General features: G+C 36.0%; 1 protein-coding gene across 27 annotated transcripts in view; it reads right to left on the reverse strand.

The window, feature by feature from the left end:
• SSBP2 (single stranded DNA binding protein 2) overlaps positions 1 to 27937 on the reverse strand; it is a 329142-nt gene that overhangs the window by 79372 nt on the left and 221833 nt on the right. For 18 of the 27 annotated variants that reach the window (XR_013418085.1, XR_013418084.1, NM_001260682.1 and 15 more), the window contains 1 exon segment: positions 11766 to 11855. The exons of the other annotated variants lie outside the window; for them this stretch is intronic. Coding sequence is in view for 16 of the 18 variants with exons in the window: in NM_001260682.1 (NP_001247611.1) it covers positions 11766 to 11855 (90 nt within the window). In the remaining 2 variants the exon portion in view is untranslated. 27 annotated transcript variants of the gene reach the window in all.

The raw sequence follows: 27937 nt of genomic DNA on the forward strand, positions 1-27937 counted from the left end.
TTTTTTTTTTGAGATGAAGTATTGCTTTGTTGCCCAGACTGGAGTACAGTGGCACTCACTACAACCTCCACCTCCCGGGTTCAAGTGATTCTCCTGCCTCAGCCTCCCAAGTAGCTGGGACTACAGGCACCCGCCATCAGGCCCAACTAATTTTTGTATTTTTAGTAGAGACAGAGTTTCACCATATTGACCAGGCTAGTCTTGAACTCTTGACTTTGTGATCCTCCCGCCTCAGCCTCTCAAAGTGCTGGACCGGAGTCTCGCTCTGCTGTCAGGCTGGAGTACAGTGATGCAATCTCGGCTCACTGCAACCTCCGCCTCCTGGGTTCAAGAGATTCTCCTGCCTCAGCCTCCCAAGTAGCTGGGATTACAGGTGTGCGCCACTACGCCCAGCTAATTTTTGTATTTTTAGTAGAGACGGAGTTTCACTATGTTGGCCAGGATGGTCTTGATCTCTTGACCTTGTGATCCGCCCACCTCAGCCTCCCAAAGTGCTGGGATTATAGGCAGGAGTCACTGCACCCGGCAGAGATTTTTATATTTTATAGAACTGAGAAATTATTGCAGCACCAAGAAGTCTGTTTTGAAACTAGAGCTTACTAATTTGACTAATGCTGAAAGTATAAATATAAGCAAAATGAGAACTCAAATTGCACAAATTAAAGTTATTTCTGAATCCCCATTTGAAATACACATCTTGAGGCCAGGCACAGTGGGTCACGTCTGTAATCCCAGCACTTTGGGAGGCCAAGGCAGGGAGATCACCTGAGGTCAGGAGTTCGAAACCAGCCTGGCCAACATGGTGAAACCCCGTCCCTAGTAAAAATACAAAAATTAGCTGGGTGTGGTGGCAGGCACCTGTAATCCCAGCTACTTGGGAGGCTGAGGCAGGAGAATTGCTTGAATCTGGGAGGCACATGTTGCACTGAGCTGAGATTGTGCCACTGCACTCCAGTCTGGATGACAGAGGGAGACTCCATCTCAAATATATATATATATAAATATATATGTAAATATATAAAAATAGATATGTAAATATATAAAAAATATATAAATATATATGTAAATATACAATATATAAAATATGTATAAATACATATGTGTATAAATATATACATATATAAAATATATAAATATATACATATAAATATATATACACACATGCATACATTTTGAAATATATGCATCTTAAATACATACACACAATAGTTGATAAAAATCCAAATGGATGTCAAAGGTATTTGTGATGTCAGAGATTATTTATAGAATACAAAAATGACATAGAGAAGGTAGTATTCACATTTGCAGGCATTCTAAGTAATTATACTTTACTCTTTTTTGATAAGCATCTTACTGTGTACAAAGGGTATTCAATTACTCTATTCTCTATTCCCTGGTGTTGTTTCTTTTCCCTTTTTTTTTTTTTTGAGATGTTGTCTCACTCTGTTGCCTAGGCTGGAGTGCAGCGACGCGATCTCCACTCATTGCAAGCTCCGCCTCCCGGGTTCACGCCATTCTCCTGCCTCAGTCTCCCGAGTAGCTGGGACTACAGGTGCCCACCACCACGCCCGGCTAATTTTTTGTATTTTTAATAGCGACAGGGTTTCACCGTGTTAGCCAGGATGGTCTCGATCTCCTGACCTCGTGATCTGTCTGCCTCAGTCTCCCAAAGTGCTGGGGTTACAGGCGTAAGCCACTGCGCACAGCCACCTAGCATTGTTTCTTATACTGAAAATGGTACATGATTGCTTGGGAGGATGGGAATAGCAGATACTCTTTTCCCACAGTTGCCAACAGGGCTGTTTTTCTCTGTTCCTCAATATAGTTTATAAGAGCCAACATTTCACTCCTAGCAGCATTTCTCTGATCTCCCTTGACTTCTCCCTCCAGCTACTGCCTCATGTCTCACTTTCCTTTAAAGCAAAACTCCTTGAATTGGCCATACTCATTGCCTCCAATTTCTCTCTTCTCAGCTTAACCTAGATGCAGTTTTATGAGGCTTTCACCCCCAGCACTGCATTGAACAAGGCCACTAATGACTTCCTTGTTGTTAAATCCAATGGTCAACTGTGAGCCACTGACTCATCTGACCTATCAGCAGTACTGGATACAGTTGATCATTCTTCTCCTCAAAGCATTTTCCTCATTTGACTTCCAGCATACTTCCTTGCCTGGTTATCTTCCTGTATCAAGGGTTGCTTTTTTTTTGGCTGGTTCCTCTTCATTTTCCTAATTTCTTAACATTCGAGTGTCCTGGGATCCATCATTGCACAGTGTCTTGTTCCATCTATGCTCACTATCTTGTTGATGTCATCCAGGCTCATAGCTTCAAATATAATCCATATGCTAGTGACTCTCAGAGTTATATCTCTAGCTCAAGCCTCAAACATAAAAATCCAGCCTCTCACATCTTGTTCCCTACTCAAAACCTCTTGCATGTCTAACAGCCGTCTCAATTTTAACAAGTTCACAATCAAGCTTCTAATATTCCATCTCACACCTCCTCTTGAAGTTTTATGCACATCAGTAAACAACTCCATTTTTCCAGCTGCACAGGACAAAAGCCTTGCATTCATCCTTGACTTGTCTTTTTATCTTGCCAACACATATCCAAACTATCATAAAAATCTGTTGGATCAAAATTGACAAATGGCATCTAATTAAACGTAAGAGCTTCTGCACAGCAGAAGAAACTATCAAAAGAGTAAACAGACAACCTATAGAATGGGAGAAAACATTTGCAAACTATGCATCTGACAAAGGTCTAATATCCACCAGCATCTATTAATATACGGCATTTATACAAGGTTACAAGGAAAAACGAATAGCCCCATTAAAAAGTGGGCAAAGGACATAGACACTTTTCAGAAGAAGACATACATGTGGCCAGCAAGCATATGAAAAAAAGGCTCATCACTGATCATTACAGAAATGCATGTCAAAACCACAATGAGATACCATCTCACACCAGTCAGAATGGCTACTATTAAAATGTCAAAAAATAACAGATGCAGCTGGGCGCAGTGGCTCACGCCTGTAATCCCAGCACTTTTGGAGGCTGAGGCGGGCAGATCATGAGGTCAGGAGACCTCAAGGTCATCCTGGTTAACACGGTGAAACCCCATGTCTATTAAAAATACAAAAAATTAGCCGGGTGTGGTGGTGCATGTCTGTAATCCCAGCTACTCGAGAGGCTGAGGCAGGAGAATCGCTTGAACCCAGGAGCGGGAGGTTGCAGTGAGCTGAGATCACGCCAGTGCACTCCAGCCGGGGTGACAGAGCGAGACTCCATCTCAAAACAAACAAATAAAACAAACAAACAAACCAAACAAACAAACAACAAAACCATAACAAAAACCAAAGGATTTGTGGCCCCATCCTCCCTACCCCCAAGAATTCTAGTCCCCTAAGAGTTGGGTGACCCCTAGGACTCTCATATTAGTATTCCACAGAACCCCCTTAGAGAAACTCTGGTCCTTACCCTTTGGATCTCTCATAGGCTACCTTTTATCACATTCATGTAGAACAGAAGTAGGCAAATTACGGCTCACAGGCCAAATGTTGCCCACCGCCTGTTTTTTTTTTTTGTAAGTGAAGTTTTACTAAAACACAGCCATGCTCTTTAATTTACATAATGTCTTTGGTTGCTTTTATGCTACAACCGAGTTGAGTGGTTGTGAGAAACCGTGTGACCTGCAAAGCCTACAATATTTTCTATCTGGCCTTTCACAGAAAAATTTTGTTGACCCCTGACATAGAACATAAGATAAATTGTTCCTGAACACTACCCAGTAATAAATTATTCTTTTAAAAAGCTAATGTCTTTCTAATATATGCTTAAGACAAATCTATTTCCCCTAAATAGGTAATTAATAATATATTTAATAACCTGTTCCTTATCTTTAATTCCCCAAAGAATGTGGAGCATTTTTGTTGCTGTAACCAATACTAAAATAAAACCTAAACTAAATTGTGTTATAAATAGTCTTTGCATATTTACAATTTGCTGTCTATATACATTTTTTTAAATCAAGAAACTTCAATAAAAACTACAGCACTCTGGGAAGAATTTTCAGTAATATTTTCAAAAGAGAAAGTATAATTTCAAATGATCTGAACAACAGCTAAGCTCTTATCTCAGATGTGATTTTAAACTATGATGCTTTATTGTTTCATACTAAATGTCTTAGACATCTTTGGCTTGCAGGAGTAGCATGAAAGTGAAAGGAAAACCTAATACTGGTCTAGAATGACCAACCTACGTTTCTCCTAAATACTCGGTATGGCAAACAAATAAAAAACAAAAAATTGGATTTCTAATAGGAAAGTGTTGCATTTGATTCTAACTGGAAAACCCAAGTAAAGACTCTGAATACCTGACACTCCCTTCTTTGCTCTCTGTCCATCCAGTTACTGCTGTAGGGTCTTTAGTTGCCTGAACTGCAATTTTTTAAAAAGCTTACTTAGTTACTCAAGCTGAGCAGTTTTAATTTGTTCTAATAGTTGAGGCTAGAAAAACTATTACCACAACTGCAGGACATTATCAAAGCCAGCAGTTGTTAGGCACCTTTATTTTTTTAGTTGCTTTTATCTTTATAACAGGGAAAGATTTGCTCTATTTTCAACATTTAGAATCTCTGTTCTTTAAAGATTCAAAATTATATTTTTAAGAAAATTAAACTTAGTTTTTATTTCTTGAGGTTTGATAAATAAGCCAACTTCCTCACCTCCACTATCTAAACCCTGGGTGTATTTAATTCTGAAAAATACTATTTCTAATGTCTGAATTTTTTGAACTATATATATTAATGCTGTTAGATATTCTAGTCTAATAAATTAGTTCTACATCAGATTTTCAGTACCCTACTCATTCAAACTAAGAAGGATATAACAAGTAATCTTTTGGTTCATTTATCTAAGATCTGAGATGGTATCTATAACTTCCTGAGAGGGAAAGGGAGTTTCTCCTGGCTCAGGGCACTTTCTGAGACTAATTTCTGAAACAGCCATAGTGAGGAAAGATAAGAGGAAAGGCAAACCACTGGAAGCGAAGGTAATGCCAAGACTAATAACAGAAGGAAATTGAGAAGGCATGTAGATTATGTAATTATATGTATATAAATGGCTGATTTACAAAGTCTGAATAGGAATAGCAGAGTAGATGAATATAGATACTAAGGTATCTTCAAAATGCAGAATTTATTTTCAGAAATAAATTAAACATCTATCTCCCAAAAACATTTAACCAGGACTTGTAAAACCATATATTACTGGTTTTCTTTTTCACTTTCGAGTGTTATATTAAATAATTATTTTTCTCATTTTTGATTCTTTTTCTTTTAAAATATCAAAAATATTGTACACTATGAGCTTTTTGTCCTTGTTGCTTTATGAATGTCATTTATATTGAGCCTTTCCTAGTCAATAATACCACCATGGAGAAAAGAGGAAATTTCTTACTATTTTTTTTTCTTATTGCGTTATTACTATGTCAAAGCATTAGGTCAGCTTGCTACAGTGCAGCCTTGCTAAAAATAGAAACTCTGGAAAAAGGCCCTGAACAAGTGGAGATATCTGCAAACTACCACTAGATGGCAAGGCAGCTTTACCACTGCCAATCTTAGGCCTGCAAACAAAATGTGACTTAAAACCTGCTGTCACATATTTTCTACTATATCCGAGTTTCATTCTACTTAGATTTTAAAATATGAATGACCACCTTGGTCTGAAACTAAATTACTTGGTATCCTTTATCATTAACATGTATTTATAATCTTATCCACGTCAAAGTCTTAAATTTACAACCCAACATCAACATATTACCAGTTTTTCAACAGTTTCAGCTAAAAAACTAAAGATCTAGTGACTAAAATATAGTAAATATAGCCAAGATAAAAATCAAAATACATGATAAAAGAGAACAAAGGTCTATACAGAGTTCAAAATTAGATATTTACAGGTATATCCCAGATTAGTTACAGACTCAAAGATATTATCCACATTAGCACCTATTAAAAGATTATGTTGTGTTTTTATATAAAGGATATGAATATATTTAGTTATCAGAGTGATAAAGAAGTTACAGTTTCCTTCTTAAACATATTCTTGTGGTAAAGAACATAAAGTAGGAAAAAGCATTTTTACCCGCTTCAATATTTTTTTGGTTAAAATAGGAATGTCCATTGCATTAATGTTCTATAAGTTATAGTAAATTCACAAGAGAAGCTTCCTTGTTACTTACTCACCCATAAAATTACAGAACTTTACAAGGTAACAGAGTTAATACTCTAATTTTTTAAAGAAAAGAATTAGTACTTTTGTGTTATTTAGTGCATTTTATTAGTAGTAAATTATTTTGATCATTATACACAAGTGAGAAGTAAACCCACTTGGTATAAGGAAGGCTGCTACCTATTTATATTACAGGAATCAAAGTCCTTTGCCTGTCCTTTTGTATGAATGCCATGAGAATGAATAAACAGCAGATCAATGCTTTTAATACATAACTCAAATTTCTTAGCATACTATGAAATCTTTGAATAAGACAGGGATGTAAAAGAGTACAAACTCAGTTCTGGGTGCCTACAATGGATGTGTATTCACACCGTATGAAGATACTGTACTTGTTTCCACAAAAACTGCCGAACTTTTAGTTACATCAATGGCCATGTCTACTCTCTTCCCTCTGGATCCCAAGAAGCAGGACTTCCCAATTTAAGAAAGCTGCTCTAAAGTCATTCATCCATTCCATGGTGTCACTCTGAGGACTTACAGGGTTTCTTATACAAATTATTCATTTGAAAACAGACTCCAAGTAAATAACTACATGTCATACTTTAAATGGCTTTATTTTACTAACTTTATACCTCCTTTTGCATGTCTGACTAGTCCCACTGATTTTACTTAATTGGTGTCCTGCTCAGCAACAGAGGCTCTCTCATTTCAATAAAAACATCAAAGTTTAAGTATGAACAATGTCACAAATAGAAAGACACTAAAGACTGCCTTTCAGAATGGACTTATTAAGTGTATGAAGTCATATCATTATTATTTATTTTAGAGTTTAATTCATTGTATTTTTCAAATGTAGTTGTTATGGATTCACAAGTTCAGAGTTTGTGATCATTCTACTTGGTAATGAATTTAAGTCTATACTTACAGTCAAAGAGGGAGCTTTTTCTGTAATGTAAACAGGAAAAAAGGGAGTATGTTTGTCTATTTAGGAGAAATGTTTCAATGTAGTTTTTACAGTACGATCACAAAGTAAGGAGAGCTCAGAAATACTTAGGTGGGGCTTCAGTTGCAAATTATAAATTCTTCTTCTTTACTTTAATTTATTCACTAATTCTAACAGGCTAAATTCTTTTTCGGTCCAGTCCATTCAGGCTATCTCCAAATAAGCTTTGCATTTACTAAGAATATAAGTTATAAAATATTATCATTATCTAAAAGTCGAAGGCAATAGGAGGTAACCACCCTTCATAATTTCTAACCGCAACCAGGAGAGGCTGGAACAACTATTTAATACCATTTTGACTAAGTCTCTTTTGAACCAGGAATTCCCTGATATCCAAGTCTGGCTCTTTGGAGAATCTGAGTCTTTATCCTAGCCAGCCTTCTGGACCTTGTCACTTGAAGGAGCCACACCCAGCTCTTTTCCAATTGCTTCTATTCCTCTTTGCCTTGTCCTGAACTAATAATCAGGATTGTGCCTGATCTTGGGTATTAGAGTTTATGAACTGTGAACTGATACTCCATTACAGGTTCTCCAGATTTGGATCATTCTTGGAGATCAACATCTCTTTGGAATTAGATTATAAATGGGGGTCTGAACTTGAATTATGATTGTCTGCTGCTATTTCTACTCATGGAAGGCAGCTACTCCTCACTAACTATATGTATTTTGACATTACGGCCAGAATCACACTGTAGTTCAGCAACTGCAGGAAACCAGTGGATATTTAGGACATACTTGAGTCATTTGATCCCATCATTATATGTACCAAAAGATAATAATATCATATGTCTTTTTAAAATTTTTGGTACTTTGAGTTAATACTTTAAAGAGGCATTTATAGGGAGACATATTTAAATGTTGAATAGAGGAAAAAAGTACTTGGGATTAGCTGAAATAGTTTGCCTAGAGAAACAGAAATGGCTTGTGTATCAAATTCAAACATATCTGAAACTTTTTCAATCTCCTGTCTTTCATTACTCAGATAAAGACACTAAACTTATCCAGAGACCCAAAGTAGAAATCTCAGAATCATCCTTGATTCTTCTCTTTCTCTTCTACCCTAACTTTGGTTAATTAAGGCCTACCAAACATAACTATGAACTGTTTATTCCTTTCTAATTCTACTGCCAATGATCTTGAATCAGTTCAGAAAGTCTCTTCCTTGAGCTGCTATCATAGCCAACCTACTAACAGGGCTGCATCTGTAATGGATTCTTCTTTTTAAATATTAGTGTTTTTGGTAGTTCAGTTGTATATTCTCTTACCCTCTCATTCTGTACTTTCTCCCCAGACAATTCATCCACCCCTGAGGATTCGAGTACCCTTAATATGATATGGCCCTGCAATTTTTATCTCTAGTTTAGATTACCGTCCTAGACCTCAAACCTACGACAGGTCTATCAGCTTAATAGATACGTCTAATTGGAGGACTCACGGGAACCTCATCTGTACCACCTCAAACGTATTCCCCATTCTGTGGTCTGTAGCTCAGAAAATGGTACCTACATCTGCCCAGATTAGAGCCAGAAACCAGAATTATTATCCTTGAATTCCCTTATTTTGCATTATCCTGCATTTATTTCTGTCTCTCAAATCTATTTCATATCTCCCCATACTTACCACCACTATCTTAGTTAAGGCCACCATTACGTTTCACTTGGAGTACTGTAAATGACTCCTAAATTCTCTCCCTATCTTCAGACTTGTTCCTCTGCAATTCTGGCTACACAATGTAGCTGGACTGATTTTTCTAAAAATGCAAATATGAACATGTTTGTCTCCTGCTTAAAATCCTCCAGTAGTTTAGTACTGCCTTTAGGATCAAGTTCAAACTCTTCTAACCTACAAGGGTCCTACAGTCCCTCTCAAGCTTCATCACCAGCTACTCTCCCTTTAGCTAATTAAGCTCCAGTTTTCCTTGGTCTCTCTCTCTCTCCTTTTCCCTCTGGATCTTTGTAAATTATTTTCCCTCTTCCTAGAAAGTTCTTCCCCTCTTTTCCTTTGTCTAACTCATAACTCATCCTTAAGTGCCAAATTGGATTTCATTTACTATTTTGACAATACTTTTTACGCATCTCCCAAGATTTGGTTTGGGGGCCTTCTGATTTGTTCTAAGAGAACACTACAGCCATTTTCTTTCTATGCTGTAATGGCCTCTTCTCTCATTTATCACATTGTAGGGCTTCTTGAGGGCAGGGATTTTGTATACAACTCTCTCACAGGTGCCTACCACAGCCTGAATCTACCATTTAGTATGAATTCAGGTCATTGCCCTTCCTAAAGATCTCTGATGGCTCCTACTGAATAAAGACTCAAGTTCTTAACATGTGGCATGCTAGCGCATATCTTTCCAATTTTATGTCTTGGAACTCCTACCTACCCTCCCGCCTACCTTCTGTATGTATTACTCTGAACACCTCTGCACAGATCATTTTGATGCAGTCACACTTTTGCTTATACTATTCTGACTTTCTGAAATGTAATTCCCCTGCTTATTTTGGTGGACAATGTTTTCCATACTACTCTTATCTCCAACTCAGGTAGATTTAATGGCTCTCTCATCCAGGTCATCACAGAACTTTAAACTTTACTCTGTTAAAACACATATTTCACTGTATTATAGTTATTTATTTTTAATAATGCCTCACGGGCTATGCAATAAGCTTCAGGAAGGTACACACTACACCTGCTCGTTTTTAGATGCCTACTACAGTGCCTGGCATACAGTAGTACTCAAATATTTATCACATTGGAAAAACTAAAAGCTAACTGTTTCAATTACCCTTACTGAGACTTTGAGACAAAAGATAGGGAAAGGGAGAACAGTTCATTCTACAAAATGTGAAAATGAAAATGTATGGATTTATACATCTTTGCTTAACCCTAGAATGAAAGAATCTGGCTTCCTCCCCAACCTGCTCCCTCTTTTAAAAGTGTCTCTTAGAGACTTTCAGTAACTCTCAAATATACATTATTCTGATTTACTCTGTTAACTCCTACCCATCTTTGGCAAGAGAAATAAGGGGATGAGGAAAAAATAAAATGAACTGGAAATATTTCATGAATAACAATCAACTACGAGACTTAAAAGATAAATTCAATGGCAAAAGTCCAGACCACTTTGATTTGAATCCAAGCCCTGTAACTTTCTGACTTTGTATAAATCACTTAGCTATCAATGCCTTGGTTTCTCTATCTGTACAGTGGGAATGATAATAATACATATTTTACATCTAGGGATATTGTGAGGATTAGAGTTTATATATGTAAAGCATTTAGAATGAAGCATGGCATGTCGTTAGCAGTTAAGTGTTAGTTTTATTATCAATATCTGAAATGGTGGTGGTTTAATTAATAATCAAGAGTTACAGTCTATTCCTAGATTATAAGATAGTGCCCCCATGACAGAATGTGAGCTCTAAGAAGACTTTTCTGGACTACTTGGGTATTAATACAGAGTAGCTGAATAAATAACCATGTTCTAAAGGACTACAGCTGGATCTCTGTTTTAATTAAGACCTTTTATTCAATTGATATACTTTGGAAAATTATTTATAATTGTATTTCTTTATTTTCACATTTATAAGTACATTGATGATCCTGCAATGATGGTGTGAATTAGCTAACAAATCATTATGAAGAACTCTGAAAATACAAAACTGAACTGACAAATTAGTTTATAAGTACCTAATGTAATTCATTAACAATACAGCATATTACCTTAGGTCCTGTAATGCCTTTCAACTCTAGTTCTTAGTTCCTAAGTTCTTAATTTTCTTAAATGGTATTATAAAATTAACTATAATTAATTTAAAAATAAATTTTGGAATTTATGTTGGTTTGAGTTAGAAAACTGTCAGATTTAAGAAGTAGATGCTGTGAAATTTTAAACAGTTAAATACTGTATTGTACTGTATTGTCATTATAAAATTGTTACCATCATTGTTAAAATAAGTGGTCTTGTTGAAATTTAAGAATATTCACATATATTTGAAATCTGATCTTAAAATGTTATACAATATTAATAAAAATTCCAGCTTAAAAGCCCCAAAGATAATTCTCAAACATATTTTGATATAGCCTGTAATTCTTGATAAATTAATGTTATAATTTAGTTATATTTTGAAAGTACAGCCAAATCTTAATTATCTTGTCTATGGAGATATGAATAGCTTGTATAGTTAATATCCATTTCTTTTCAGAACCTCATATTTAGTCTGTTCTCCCACAAAATATTTACCACCACAAAATATTTACCACAGTTAATTTAATGTGCTAATTTGTATTTCTCAACTCCTTTTCTTTCTTAATTAACAACAAAATGACTAAGTAAATAAATACATAATCTAACAACATATAAAATATAAGAAAGGGATATAATTGATAACCAATCTGAATATTCAAGAGTTAGCTACACATTATTGTTTACCTTAAGAATTAAAATAGCCTTATCTTCCTTCATATCTTTAATAAAATCAAACAGGAGTTCCTATGCCTTAACATTCCTAGTCAGAGTTTCTCTGAGTACCTGAAAGAACCCTGGTGGTACAGGACCTACTGGCATGCCATCTCCTGGGGGAATGTTTCCTAGCACTGGACTGGGAGCTGCTGCAGCACTCTGCAAAGAATAAAGGAGAAACAAACCTATATCATTACAGAGAAGGCACAAAACCAAAGACTAACGATAATAGATTGCAGGACGGGATGCTCTTTCATGCCTGGGAACAAATACTGGTAATTTTCCCCATCCTAGAAGTAAACTGAGATACAATAGTTTAGTATATGACTGGTTTAATTAGTTGGTTTTAACAAGTCTCTTTAAACTTTGTGAAGTCAAATAAATTTAATAATGGATATTTTGATGATATAGTAAATGCAAATAGTACTATGACAAAATAATAAAAGCCTTAGTAAATGCTTTAATACTTTAAGGCACAGGCATCTGAAATGGCAACATCAAAAACAAATAGGTGAATAAATAGGTAAAAAGTTTGAAGATGGTGGGGTGGATTGTAGGAGTTGACAAAAATAATTCTCTTTTTTTAAGATTATGCTTTTATGTCATAAACAAGTATAATTAAATTTCCTGCCTATAGGTGGCAACACTCACATTATTCACTTTCTGATATACTGTAACTGGTAGCCAAAATATATAGGGTGGTGAGGACAAAAAAGTAAATAAAGGATTGAATAGGAGAAAAAAATTAGATTTGGAGACAATAGTCTCATACAAATTATGAAAAAAATCAAATTGAAAAATTCAAAGTCTGCTTCACTTGCAAATTATTTCATGGAATCCTGGCATTTTATAAAATAGGAGTATGAAAAACTTTGGGTTAGACTCTTTGTAATAAAATCAACATTATAGATTTAATACTTACATAGGGAAGTTATACATACAACTGTTCTACAATCATAGATTTCTTCCCTCAACCTGATTAGACATATTACAAATACTAAAAACAGTCAAGAAGGGATCAGAAATATGCTGAAGATAGATCAGTTTGAATTGAACAGCTCTGCTATGAAGAGAAATCAAAGCAAAACTTGTATCTAGTGTATCTCTTGCACTATCTTCACCTATATTTCAGTGTATTCATTCATGCATTAATATTCCATTATAAGATGTAATATCTCAGTATGTTTGTAGCACTCATTTCCCAGTACATAAATTGATAAAAAATACTAAATATGTTTATTTTATAGTACTGACAGTTGTTAAATAATTAAGGCCAATGATTTTAGTATTTCCTGAGGAAGTCTAGATTTAAATGTGATTATCTGAAATGTTGCTTACCTATGAATGTCAAAATTTTAAACTTCTGATAAGGCATATGAATATAAAAGAAGAAATAGTATTTCTTAGATTTTAAGATGAAACATGAGTCTATTATTCTAAGAAAAAACATGCAATTTCAGTTAGTGCATATTAATGGAATACCTACCATTTGTCAGTTATTGCTCTATTGAGCTTTATATAGCAACACTCATGTTTTTAAAAAATGAGAAGTAAATTGCTTTTTTTCATTTTAACTAAACTTGTGTAAAATTTTAATACAACAATGTTAGGGTAAGAAGGAAAAAGTATCATCAAACACAACCTCTTTTAGTTTAAATAAATATGATTACAGCCAGATCTAGGAAGAAAGATTTGATGTGTATCTTTGTGGCTGAAATTACTGTCATGTAGAAACTGCTCTTCGTATGAAAAGCTAGACATAGCCTATCACTATTGTTATAATTAACTGCAGAATAGAAAATTGTTTTACAATAAAAAGACATATTAAAAAAGACAAATTTGGAAATCACACTCACCTGTACTTTCAAATGTATACTGTAACACTGAGTATGTGTACAAAGTGACAAAACACAATTTACTGAGTTACTAAAACTTTTTAGTGTAGTTCAGAGATATAATTTCTCCCTCAATTCCAGTTGCCTAAGAACTACATAAAATATGTTTTCTTCTCTATTCAAAGGAATAGGCATTTGTATTCATTTGTAGCTGACCTAAAATTCAACAGGTAATCGATGCTGGTAAAGAAACATGTAAAATTCACAGTTAAATATTTGACTGATTGCTTATTTATTTTTTTCTTTTTTGGCAGGCTACATTGTTTAAAGGTGTATCATATGCTAGGTTGGTAGGGTTTTCTTCCAAGTTCTTAATTATATATGTTTCCTGGGTTTTCTTCTTGCTATTATGTAAAAGCAAAATAAATCATTTGGATGAAGATTTAAGCAAGTTAAACCTTTAAAATGGCTTCTGAATTTTCATCTTATGCCTTTAAACATATTTAATAAATTCAATAAGAATACTGAATTTATTCTCTCTTCTTACATGCAGTCAAGGATTTTTAAGTTTTGTAATATAATAGTTAATGTAATAGGAAAAAGAATCTTTGCCCTCATAAAGTCAGCATTCTAGTGAGGGAAGAAAGACAATGAGTAAAACAAACCAAATATATTTATCCATGATCTAAGAAGAAAAAAGGATGGGGAACAGAGAATTCCCAGTAAAATAGGCAAGGATTGTAATTTTAAATAGGATAGTCAAGCAATCAACAAATCAAACAAATGAATGAATCCAGATACAGTGACTACTGATTTCCCTTCCTACATTTCAAGATGTATGACATTTTTACAGTTTGCACCTATTCCTTCACAGAGGCACAATAATTTTGTGGAAGTTCCTCTTTCTTAATATTCATACTTTAGGCACAACAATAGAAGTGTCTTGAAAACAAGGATTTTTATAGCTAGATGATTCATCGTATACAACATGATGAGTTATCCGATGTGATAGCAACTTCTAGCCTTGACCTAAGGACACAAAGTGAAGTGTGCTGAATGCCGGTAATTATCCAGTATACCCAGCATAAAGCACTAGTCCACAGCATTTTGGCCCAAACTTCACTTTTTGGACCACATTTTTTAGCTAAATTATCCATTCACTCTGCTGGGATTTATTGGCAAAAGATAATTCCCTCTTTACTGTATTATGCGGACTCAGCTTACGGTACCATTTGGTTGGTACACTTTGTTGATCATTAACATGTGCTGATAATAAACACTATAGAGGTACACTAAATGGTGCTCTCAGCATTGTAAAAGAGTATATTTCTCAAACTGCCTAAGTAGCTAATTTATATACAGTAGCAAATAAATAATGCATGCTTTGAAATTGTAAGGTAAATAAGAAGCTTTGGGAATTAGAAATTTATTTAGATGGGAGAAGTACCACAGTTCTTGGGTTATATTGCTGAAATTTCTGAGACTTCTCTCAAGTTTACTTCCAACTCATGAGTCAAATTTGTGCGTGATCCCCAGAAAGTTGTTGTTGGGCCTGAATCACAAAGCATGTATTATTACTCTAAGATGTTGTGACAAAATCACAAAAGGAGAGCAAACAGTTTAATTATAGTTAAGAACTACTAGAAAGCATTAGTTTCACTGAATTTATGTGAATTCCCATTGGAGTAGCATAGAAAATCCTTTACTATATAATATATCCATGACTACTTAGGATTGAGTTTTCATTATAGCTCTCTCTTAAAAGAGAAAAACATACAAATAATATGGATTTACAACATTTCCTCTAACTAAACTGAATATATAAGACTTCAGTGCAGATATAACAATATTATCATTAAAAGTGTTTTGTTCCTTCTAACAGATCAATTTGCATGCTTTTATCATGCACTGCCAGATAATGTATTTTCTAACTGCTCTTGAAGCATTTACTTAGCCATCTGTCCTAAATTTCAAGTTTGTGTTTTTTTTTTTTGAGTGACAACTTTTTTATTGCTTTTTCATTTTCCCAAATCACAAATATAATTTTACTGACTTTTTATAAATCCAATATTTTAAATTTGGTGTTCTCAAATCAACTAAAGTATGGAACAATTATTTGTTTTCTTATTGTTTTCTCAAGGAAATATTAAAATGAACTTACAGTTATGAAAGTTCGTATCTTTCTTCATGTTTCTATGTAGTTACATTTTGTTCAGTTTGTGTGATCATCATCTTCTCTGGAACTTTTGGCACTTACATCATTCTACCCTCTAAGAAGGCATAGGTCAATATGTTTATGTTATTTATTTCATCATTTCCCATTTTCCTGTTTCTCTGAAATGCTATTATATGACTGATTTTTAAAAATATTTTATTCTAATTCCCTATTTTCTGAATTTCAAGAACAGAGAAATATACTCTTATTTTATATTTTTCTCCTGTTAAATAAAAACTTGAAATAAAAGTTAAAAACCTTCTTATTTTAAATTACTTATTATCACTGTTGGTTTCTGACAGCGAAAAAAGTTGTATATACTCTGTATGAAAGTTTCAAAGCAACAGGCATTAAATACAAATTTGTTTAAAAATAAAATTAGGATGCAATTTATTACTAAACACAATTAGCATTTATCAAGATTCTACACATTGAATAACAATTTATTTACTAAGAATGCTAGAGAACTGTTTGCCTAATTATACAGTGAAGAATCAAGACAGTCTATATTTGGTAAAATAGGAAAAACAATTTTATGTGTATGAAAAGCATTTTAAGTACATGAAGATAATAATATAGTATTATTCATATATATGAAGATAATATAGTATTATTCATATATATGAAGATAATATATTATTATTCATATATATGAAGATAATAGAGGAATTAAAATAGTGCTATGATTATTAGAAACTGGAAAGGGGATTAAAGGGAGGGGTGAGTAGGAAGAGGTTGAGCAGGGGATTACAGATTTTCCTTATTTAGCCATCTGTACTGTTTTTTTTTTTTTTTTTTTTTTTTTTTTGAGACGGAGTCTCGCTCTGTCACCCAGGCTGGAGTGCAGTGGCCGGATTTCAGCTCACTGCAAGCTCCGCCTCCCGGGTTAACGCCATTCTCCTGCCTCAGCCTCCGGAGTAGCTGGGACTACAGGCGCCCGCCACCTCGCCCGGCTAGTTTTTTGTATTTTTTAGTAGAGACGGGGTTTCACCGGGTTAGCCAGGATGGTCTCGATCTCCTGACCTTGTGATCCGCCCGTCTCGGCCTCCCAAAGTGCTGGGATTACAGGCTTGAGCCACCGCACCCGGCCCATCTGTACTGTTTTTAAGCTGCTATGGTACGAATGTGTCCCCTCCAAAATTCAGGTGTTGCCAGTGTGATAGTATTATGAGGCGGGCCCTTTAGGAGGTGAGTAGGTCTTGTGGGTTCCTCCCTTGTGAATGATATTAGGTGTCTTATAAAAGGGCTTGCTTGATGGAAGGAGTTCATTGGAGTTTTCCCTCTGCCACGTGAGGATGCTGCAAGAAAGCCCCCACCAGACCCAGATGCTGGTGCCTTAATCTTGGACTTCCCTGCCTCCAGAACTATGAGAAATAAGTTTATGTTCTTTATAAACTACCCAGTCTTGGGTATTCTGTTAGAGCAGCACAGAATGAACTAAGACATAAGCCATCGGTAGGTACTTTTTGAAAAACATTTGAAATAATGATAGTAGGTATCTTATTTTGGCAACTTTAGTGTAAAGCACAGTAAAATATTTTGGCTATTGGTTGAGGACATATTATTTATCATACTAAAAAATCATCATTTGCCTAGTACTATAAAAAACATTTTTCAAAGAAATCAGGAATAAGAAAAGATGCTTTTTGCGTTTTCATTTTTTGAGTAGTATTATTTAGTGTTTCTTTTGGGAAGCAGGAGATAAGTAATCATATATTGATAGTTTTCTTAAATCATCATTGTATTTCTGAGATAAGTCATGCTTGATCATCATGCATGATGCATTTAATAGGCTACTGAATTATATTTGGTAACATTTTATGTAGGAGTTTTATATCTCTATTCTCAATGAGACGGGTCTAGAATGTCCTTTGATGTATTATATTTTTCAAGCTTGAGCATCAGGATTATTCTACCTTTTCAAAAGGAATTGATGGCAAATTATTTTTTATAATGCTTTGAAGAAGTTTATATAACATGGTATTTATCTACTTATTGAAAGTTAAAAGACACAGCAGTAAAGCAGTAAAACTGCCTAAGACAAAGGCAATTTTGGAAAGAATTATTATCTTTTTATATTTTCTACCTCTCTTTTCTTCAATTTGGTTCATTTACATTTTCTCAGAACACTTCATTTCATTGAAATATTTAGTTTTATCCATATATACACTACTTTTACATAATTTATAAAAGTCCTCTGTAGCAGGTGTGAGAGACACTGCTAAGTAGACCACAAAAGTATGTTTTTCCTTTCTTCTACCAGTCAGGCACATGGCATCCCAGCTGTATTACATTTCTCAGTCCCGTGTTTTCTCACCAAATACCAGGTTCTTACTGATGGAATATAAGCAGAAGAGACACATGTCACTTCTAGAACTTTGGTCGTAAGATCTTGTTTGTAATGCTCCCTCCTTTCCTTCTCCTCCTATTGTCTGGAACACAAATGTTTCAGAGATCTAATTTCTGCCACGCAGACTAAAAAAAAAGGATGCCTTATACAATGGCAGAGCACCCGTTAGTTTCAATCTCTGGGTGACTTTGTGGAGCAGAGTCTGCCCACCTGCCCTGGACTGTCTTTCTGAATTGTAGGTCCCCAGAGATAATTATTTATTTCCTCCCTCCTAAACTGAATTAGCATTCTCATCATCTTTCCCAGGAATTGGTCTATTAATTTACTTTTTTTCTGTTTCATTAACATGTTTACTTCTCTTTAACAAATTATTTGCATTCTCCTGCCTTTTTAAGGTTTTATTATTTATTTTCAAACATCTTAATTAAATTAGTAGCTTCCCCCCCCTTTTTTTTTTTGAGATGGAGTCTCACTCTGTTGCCCAGGCTGGAGTGCAGTGGTGCTGTCTTGGCTCACTGCAACCTCTGCCTCCCAGGTTCAAGTAATTCTCCTGTCTCAGCCTCCCAATTAGCTGGGACTACAGGCACCTGCCACCACACCAGCTATTTTTTGTATTTTTAGTAGAGACAGGGTTTCACCATGTTGGCCAGGCTGGTCTCGAACTCCTGACCTCAAGTGATCCACCCACCTTAGCATCCCAAAGTGCTGGGATTATAGGCGTGAGCCACCACGGTGCTCTATTTTGCCCTCTTTTTAAAATCCAAAGAAAATAAAACTACAAATTTGGCTCTGGATCTACCCTGGGTTGCATCTGCAAAGTTTGACATTGGTGTTCACAATTTTTTTCTTAAGCCATCTAATGATTATAATTTATTTGCCAAACAGTTATTGAATGCAACTAGCAATGGATATTACCGTAATTCAATGATTTACGAAAAAAATGAGAACACCTATATCAAGTTTGCAGATGTAATAAAAGATGCACTTTAATTCACAAATAGTTGGAGATTTTATTTTTTAATTTGTTTTTTTCTAGTTTTCCAGTTGTGGCCAGGTAAGACGTATTATGCAATTTTTGTATTTAGAAATGTATTGAACAATTTTTGTGGTCTAATCAATGATTGTTATAATTTCCCATGGCTACTTAGTAAATATCCTTATTCTCTGTCTACATTTTTATCTATTGGCTTAATATCTTCATATTGCCTCTAATTTTTGTCCCTTGCTCTTTCAAATATATATACAATGCCCACATTGTTGTCTGTCCATTTCTCCTTGTGCTTCTACCAATGTTTGCCTTACATATTTTAATTCTGTGTTCATTAGCACAATGTTTATCTTTACTGTGGATTCTATCCTTTATTAAAGTCACTTTCTTTTTCATGTTTAGTAATCACTGCCTTGAATCTATTTTGTCCAAAATTAATATTGCAAGATCAGCTTTCCTTTTGTGTTTGCATAATAAATCATCTCCTATCCATTTATTTTTAAACTTTATGGCTATATTTTATTTAACTGTTTTACTTGTTAGTAGAAAAGTTTCTAAAATGCATCTAATGAGATGTCCTTTAAAATTAGGAAAAAAAACTTTCTTTATCCTAAGCTTTAAAGGTATTAAAGTTAAGACAAACAATATTGTATGCCTTTCCCTATGAAAAACAAATAAGCTAGCTTATTATTCCTATTCTACATCTCCCTGTTCCGCTTCCCAATCCTTATTATAAACATCTGGTGTTTTAGGCATACATTTTTGTTTTCATCATCTCTTCTTCATTAATAATTTTTAACTTTTACCTTCAGTTTTGTAACCATACTCTTAGCATCCAAAATAATAACTTCAATTTTATCTAATTTTTTAATAACATAACTTCACTATGCTTGAGTTTTAATTTTTATACATTTCTTAATGGGACAGAGAGTATATGGATGTTGTTTTCCAAATCCTTATATGCAAGCAAGTGTCATTGACGACTCTCATCAACACTATAGTTAACTAGTGTTGTCTAGTCCTTAGTGGTACAGAGAAGTCTGATACCATCTTGATTTTCGTTCCTTGGGATATAATCTGTTTTTATCTTCTAAAGATTTGAAGGACATTTTCTTGATACTTTTAATTCTCAAATGTTTCAATTCTGTATCTAGGTATTGGTCTCTTTAAATTACTTGCCTGGAATAAGGTGAACCTTTCCAGTGTTCATACTTAGTTTCCTTTTTGTTGTAATGTTGGAAAGTTGGGGGAAAATCTTTTTAGTTAATAGGTGTAAAGCAAAGATCTGGTAAACCTCAGAAGGGTCATCTTTTGCAAATGTTATTAACAACTAGATAAACAGTTGCAATGTAATTGATGACTGGGGAAATATGCTTAAGAATCTTGCCAGAAGGATTTTTACAGGTTATTGGTATCATGTGAAACTAGTACACTTGTAGAAATCACATTACATATATATATATATAAGGTGCGATAAAATATTAATAAATTTGACTAAGTGACCCTTCCCTTCCGATACTATCCAAATATAAATTCTGAACTATGAGAAAAACAGTATACATAAAATATGTTCTGTGATATATTTACAGTAAGAAATATTCAAAGTAACCCAAAAATTCAGCAGTAATATAACGCTTAAATTGCAGTACATCTAAATTATGGAACATGATTCAACCATTACAAATAATGGTTACAAATGGCATTATTTGAAAAATGTGGGAACCTGTTGGTGATACAATGCCGTGGGAAGCACACCCAATACAGAATTGAGTGTAACATGATTTTAATTATGCAAATGATAAAAGGTAATATATAACAGAGTGAACATATAGTGTTAGCTTAGAGTAATGTACCTGAGTGATTTTTTTGTTTGTTTGTTTTTTTCTTTTTTGTTTTTTTTTAAATTTATTTATTATTATTATACTTTAAGTTGTAGGGTACATGTGCATAACGTGCAGGTTTGTTACATATGTATACTTGTGCCATGTTGGTGTGCTGCACCCATCAACTCATCATTTACATCAGGTATAACTCCCAATGCAATCCCTCCCCCCTCCCCCCTCCCCATGATAGGCCCCTGTGTGTGATGTTCCCATTCCTGAGTCCAAGTGATCTTATTGTTCAGTTCCCACCTATGAGTGAGAACATGCGGTGTTTGGTTTTCTGTTCTTGTGATAGTTTGCTAAGAATGATGGTTTCCAGCTGCATCCATGTCCCTACAAAGGACGCAAACTCATCCTTTTTGATGGCTGCATAGTATTCCATGGTGTATATGTGCCACATTTTCTTAATCCAATCTGTCACTGATGGACATTTGGGTTGATTCCAAGTCTTTGCTATTGTGAAGAGTGCTGCAATAAACATACGTGTGCATGTGTCTTTATAGCAGCATAATTTATAATCCTTTGGGTATATACCCAGTAATGGGATGGCTGGGTCATATGGTACATCTAGTTCTAGATCCTTGAGGAATCGCCATACTGTTTTCCATAATGGTTGAACTAGTTTACAATCCCACCAACAGTGTAAAAGTGTTCCTATTTCTCCACATCCTCTCCAGCACCTGTTGTTTCCTGACTTTTTCATGATCGCCATTCTAACTGGTGTGAGATGGTATCTCATTGTGGTTTTGATTTGCATTTCTCTGATGGCCAGTGATGATGAGCATTTTTTCATGTGTCTGTTGGCTGTATGAATGTCTTCTTTTGAGAAATTTCTGTTCATATCCTTTGCCCACTTTTTGATGGGGTTGTTTTTTTCTTGTAAATTTGTTTGAGTTCTTTGTAGGTTCTGGATATTAGCCCTTTGTCAGATGAGTAGATTGCAAAAATTTTCTCCCATTCTGTAGGTTGCCTGTTCACTCTGATGGTAGTTTCTTTTGCTGTGCAGAAGCTCTTTAATTTAATGAGATCCCATTTGTCAATTTTGGCTTTTGCTGCCGTTGCTTTTGGTGTTTTAGACATGAAGTCTTTGCCCATGCCTATGTCCTGAATGGTACTACCTAGGTTTTCCTCTAGGATTTTTATGGTATTAGGTCTAACATTTAAGTCTCTAATCCATCTTGAATTAATTTTCGTATAAGGAGTAAGGAAAGGATCCAGTTTCAGCTTTCTACTTATGGCTAGCCAATTTTCCCAGCACCATTTATTAAATAGGGAATCCTTTCCCCATTTCTTGTTTCTCTCAGGTTTGTCAAAGATCAGATGGCTGTAGATGTGTGGTATTATTTCTGAGGACTCTGTTCTGTTCCATTGGTCTATATCTCTGTTTTGGTACCAGTACCATGCTGTTTTGGTTACTGTAGCCTTGTAGTATAGTTTGAAGTCAGGTAGCGTGATGCCTCCAGCTTTGTTCTTTTGACTTAGGATTGTCTTGGGGATGCGGGCTCTTTTTTGGTTCCATATGAACTTTAAAGCAGTTTTTTCCAATTCTGTGAAGAAACTCATTGGTAGCTTGATGGGGATGGCATTGAATCTATAAATTACCTTGGGCAGTATGGCCATTTTCACGATATTGATTCTTCCTATCCATGAGCATGGTATGTTCTTCCATTTGTTTGTGTCCTCTTTTATTTCACTGAGCAGTGGTTTGTAGTTCTCCTTGAAGAGGTCCTTTACATCCCTTGTAAGTTGGATTCCTAGGTATTTGATTCTCTTTGAAGCAATTGTGAATGGAAGTTCATTCCTGATTTGGCTCTCTGTTTGTCTGTTACTGGTGTATAAGAATGCTTGTGATTTTTGCACATTAATTTTGTATCCTGAGACTTTGCTGAAGTTGCTTATCAGCTTAAGGAGATTTTGGGCTGAGACAATGGGGTTTTCTAAATATACAATCATTTCATCTGCAAACAGGGACAGTTTGACTTCTTCTTTTCCTAACTGAATACCCTTGATTTCTTTCTCTTGCCTAATTGCCCTAGCCAGAACTTCCAACACTATGTTGAATAGGAGTGGTGAGAGAGGGCATCCCTGTCTTGTGCCAGTTTTCAAAGGGAATTTTTCCAGTTTTTGCCCATTCAGTATGATATTGGCTGTGGGTTTGTCATAAATAGCTGTTATTATTTTGAGGTACGTTCCATCAATACCGAATTTATTGAGCGTTTTTAGCAGGAAGGGCTGTTGAATTTTGTCAAAAGCCTTTTCTGCATCTATTGAGATAATCATGTGGTTCTTGTCTTTGGTTCTGTTTATATGCTGGATTATGTTTATTGATTTGCGAATGTTGAACCAGCCTTGCATCCCAGGGATGAAGCCCACTTGATCATGGTGGATAAGCTTTTTGATGTGTTGCTGAATCCGGTTTGCCAGTATTTTATTGAGGATTTTTGCATCGATGTTCATCAGGGATATTGGTCTAAAATTCTCTTTTTTTTGTTGTGTCTCTGCCAGGCTTTGGTATCAGGAGGATGTTGGCCTCATAAAATGAGTTAGGGAGGATTCCCTCTTTTTCTATTGATTGGAATAGTTTCAGAAGGAATGGTACCAACTCCTCCTTGTACCTCTGGTAGAATTCAGCTGTGAATCCATCTGGTCCTGGACTTTTTTTGGTTGGTAGGCTATTAATTATTGCCTCAATTTCAGAGCCTGCTATTGGTCTATTCAGGGATTCAACTTCTTCCTGGTTTAGTCTTGGAAGAGTGTAAGTGTCCAGGAAATTATCCATTTCTTCTAGATATTCCAGTTTATTTGCGTAGAGGTGTTTATAATATTCTCTGATGGTAGTTTGTATTTCTGTGGGGTCGGTGGTGATATCCCCTTTATCATTTTTAATTGAGTCGATTTGATTCTTCTCTCTTTTCTTCTTTATTAGTCTTGCTAGTGGTCTGTCAATTTTGTTGATCTTTTCAAAAAACCAACTCCTGGATTCATTGATTTTTTGGAGAGTTTTTTGTGTCTCTATCTCCTTCAGTTCTGCTCTGATCTTAGTTATTTCTTGCCTTCTGCTAGCTTTCGAATGTGTTTGCTCTTGCTTCTCTAGTTCTTTTAATTGTGATGTTAGAGTGTCAATTTTAGATCTTTCCTGCTTTCTCTTGTGGGCATTTAGTGCTATAAATTTCCCTCTACACACTGCTTTAAATGTGTCCCAGAGATTCTGGTATGTTGTATCTTTGTTCTCATTGGTTTCAAAGAACATCTTTATTTCTGCCTTCATTTCGTTATGTACCCAGTAGTCATTCAGGAGCAGGTTGTTCAGTTTCCATGTAGTTGAGCGGTTTTGATTGAGTTTCTTAGTCCTGAGTTCTAGTTTGATTGCACTGTGGTCTGAGAGACAGTTTGTTATAATTTCTGTTCTTGTACATTTGCTGAGGAGTGCTTTACTTCCAATTACGTGGTCGATTTTGGAGTAAGTACGATGTGGTGCTGAGAAGAATGTATATTCTGTTGATTTGGGGTGGAGAGTTCTATAGATGTCTATTAGGTCTGCTTGCTGCAGAGATGAGTTCAATTCCTGGATATCCTTGTTAACTTTCTGTCTCGTTGATCTGTCTAATGTTGACAGTGGAGTGTTGAAGTCTCCCATTATTATTGTATGGGAGTCTAAGTCTCTTTGTAAGTCTCTAAGGACTTGCTTTATGAATCTGGGTGCTCCTGTATTGGGTGCATATATATTTAGGATAGTTAGCTCTTCTTGTTGAATTGATCCCTTTACAATTATGTAATGGCCTTCTTTGTCTCTTTTGATCTTTGATGGTTTAAAGTCTGTTTTATCAGAGACTAGTATTGCAACCCCCGCTTTTTTTTGTTCTCCATTTGCTTGGTAAATCTTCCTCCATCCCTTTATTTTGAGCCTATGTATGTCTCTGCGTGTGAGATGGGTCTCCTGAATACAGCAGACTGATGGGTCTTGACTCTTTATCCAGTTTGCCAGTCTGTGTCTTTTAATTGGAGCATTTAGTCCATTTACATTTAAGGTTAAGATTGTTATGTGTGAACTTGATCCTGCCATTATGATATTAACTGGTTATTTTGCTCGTTAGTTGATGCAGTTTCTTCCTAGCCTCGATGGTCTTTACATTTTGGCATGTTTTTGCAATGGCTGGTACCGGTTGTTCCTTTCCATGTTTAGTGCTTCCTTCAGGGTCTCTTGTAAGGCAGGCCTAGTGGTGACAAAATCTCTAAGCATTTGCTTATCTGTAAAGGATTTTATTTCTCCTTCACTTATGAAACTTAGTTTGACTGGATATGAAATTCTGGGTTTAAAATTCTTTTCTTTAAGAATGTTGAATATTGGCCCCCACTCTCTTCTGGCTTGGAGAGTTTCTGCCGAGAGATCTGCTGTTCGTCTGATGGGCTTCCCTTTGTGGGTAACCCGACCTTTCTCTCTGGCTGCCCTTAAGATTTTTTCCTTCATTTCAACTTTGGTGAATCTGGCAATTATGTGTCTTGGAGTTGCTCTTCTCGAGGAGTATCTTTGTGGCGTTCTCTGTATTTCCTGGATTTGAATGTTGGCCTGCCCTACTAGGTTGGGGAAGTTCTCCTGGATGATATCCTGAAGAGTGTTTTCCAACTTGGTTCCATTTTCCCCCTCACTTTCAGGCACCCCAATCAGACGTAGATTTGGTCTTTTTACATAATCCCATACTTCTTGCAGGCTTTGTTCATTTCTTTTTCTTCTTTTTTCTTTTGGTTTCTCTTCTCGCTTCATTTCATTCATTTGATCCTCAATCGCAGATACTCTTTCTTCCAGTTGATCGAGTCGGTTACTGAAGCTTGTGCATTTGTCACGTATTTCTCGTGTCATGGTTTTCATCTCTTTCATTTCGTTTATGACCTTCTCTGCATTAATTACTCTAGCCATCAATTCTTCCACTTTTTTTTCAAGATTTTTAGTTTCTTTGCGCTGGGTACGTAATTCCTCCTTTAGCTCTGAGAAGTTTGATGGACTGAAGCCTTCTTCTCTCATCTCGTCAAAGTCATTCTCCGTCCAGCTTTGATCCGTTGCTGGTGATGAGCTGCGCTCCTTTGCCGGGGGAGATGCGCTCTTATTTTTTGAATTTCCAGCTTTTCTGCCCTGCTTTTTCCCCATCTTTGTGGTTTTATCTGCCTCTGGTCTTTGATGATGGTGATGTACTGATGGGGTTTTGGTGTAGGTGTCCTTCCTGTTTGATAGTTTTCCTTCTAACAGTCAGGACCCTCAGCTGTAGGTCTGTTGGAGATTGCTTGAGGTCCACTCCAGACCCTGTTTGCCTGGGTATCAGCAGCAGAGGCTGCAGAAGATAGAATATTTCTGAACAGCGAGTGTACCTGTCTGATTCTTGCTTTGGAAGCTTCCTCTCAGGGGTGTACTCCACCCTGTGAGGTGTGGGGTGTCAGACTGCCCCTAGTGGGGGATGTCTCCCAGTTAGGCTACTCAGGGGTCAGGGACCCACTTGAGCAGGGAGTCTGTCCCTTCTCAGATCTCAACCTCAGTGTTGGGAGATCCACTGCTCTCTTCAAAGCTGTCAGACAGAGTCGTTTGCGTCTGCGGAGGTTTCGGCTGTGTTTGTTATTGCCCTTTCCCCAGAGGTGGAGTCTACAGAGGCAGGCAGGTTTCCTCGAGCTGCTGTGAGCTCCACCCACTTCGAGCTTCCCAGCACTTTGTTTTCCTACTTAAGCCTCAGCAATGGCGGGCGCCCCTCCCCCAGCCTCGCTGCTGCCTTGCCGGTAGATCACAGACTGCTGTGCTAGCAATGAGGGAGGCTCCGTGGGTGTGGGACCCTCCCGGCCAGGTGTGGGATATGATCTCCTGGTGTGCCCGTTTGCTTAAAGCGCAGTATTGGGGTGGGAGTTACCCGATTTTCCAGGTGTTGTGTGTCTCAGTTCCCCTGGCTAGGAAAAGGGATTCCCTTCCCCCTTGCGCTTCCCAGGTGAGGCAATGCCTCACCCTGCTTCAGCTCTCGCTGGTCGGGCTGCAGCAGCTGACCAGCACCTGATCGTTCGGCACTCCCCAGTGAGATGAACCCAGTACCTCAGTTGAAAATGCAGAAATCACCGGTCTTCTGTGTCGCTCGCGCTGGGAGTTGGAGACTCCTGAGTGATTTTTTAAATACAATTTTAATAAACTTTCTGGAATGTCTTATTTCTAACACAAATGAAAATGATTGTTTACTCACACACACCCACAAACCCAGTTTTGTCAATATCTAGAAAATATGACCACATATTAACTTTACTTCAAATAAACCTAATCCCTAAAATTTAAGGTTAAATAAAATGCCAATATTTCTAAATTTAAAATAACTCATTTCAATAAAGTAAGATTTGAAGCATTTTAATTTTCGGACTATGAAGAACAAGTTTGTCCATTTTGTAAAGTTAGGTACTAGAAATAACCTAGAAATCATTTACATTCTTCCTGGGCATTTGTTTGCACAGGGACACAAGTTTATTTTTAGCACCACATACTCTACCCTGGGCCACCACACTTAGTCACCCACTCACAGTCTGGAGAACCAGCATCATTGACTGTGCTACTTTTTTTGGTCTGTTTTTAAATCACAAAAATATTTTACATGTTATTTTCACAAAGTATCCACAGAATAGTATTCAATCCCTTAGGCTTCCAAAAGAGCAAGAGAGACCCAGAAATAACATCAAAAACAAAATCAAATAAACAAACCCAAAATATTCCATGAAGAAGTAGATCCTGGGCATCTAAAAACATGTAAAGGGCCAAAGATTTCGTGACCTAAATATTATAGCTGATATTTGCCATGCAGAAGAAAAAAAGACTGCTCTGATTGGCTGGTGATTTCTACAAAATGCAAACTTTTCATATGGAAGCCATGAAGCATGGGAAGTCTGATAGATAACAGACGCAACCACTCTTGCCAAATAAATGTTTTAATGGCAAGAGAAAGGCAACAGGACTCTG

Source organism: Macaca mulatta, chromosome 6, assembly GCF_049350105.2.
Source record: "Macaca mulatta isolate MMU2019108-1 chromosome 6, T2T-MMU8v2.0, whole genome shotgun sequence".
NCBI classification, from domain to species: domain Eukaryota; kingdom Metazoa; phylum Chordata; class Mammalia; order Primates; family Cercopithecidae; genus Macaca; species Macaca mulatta.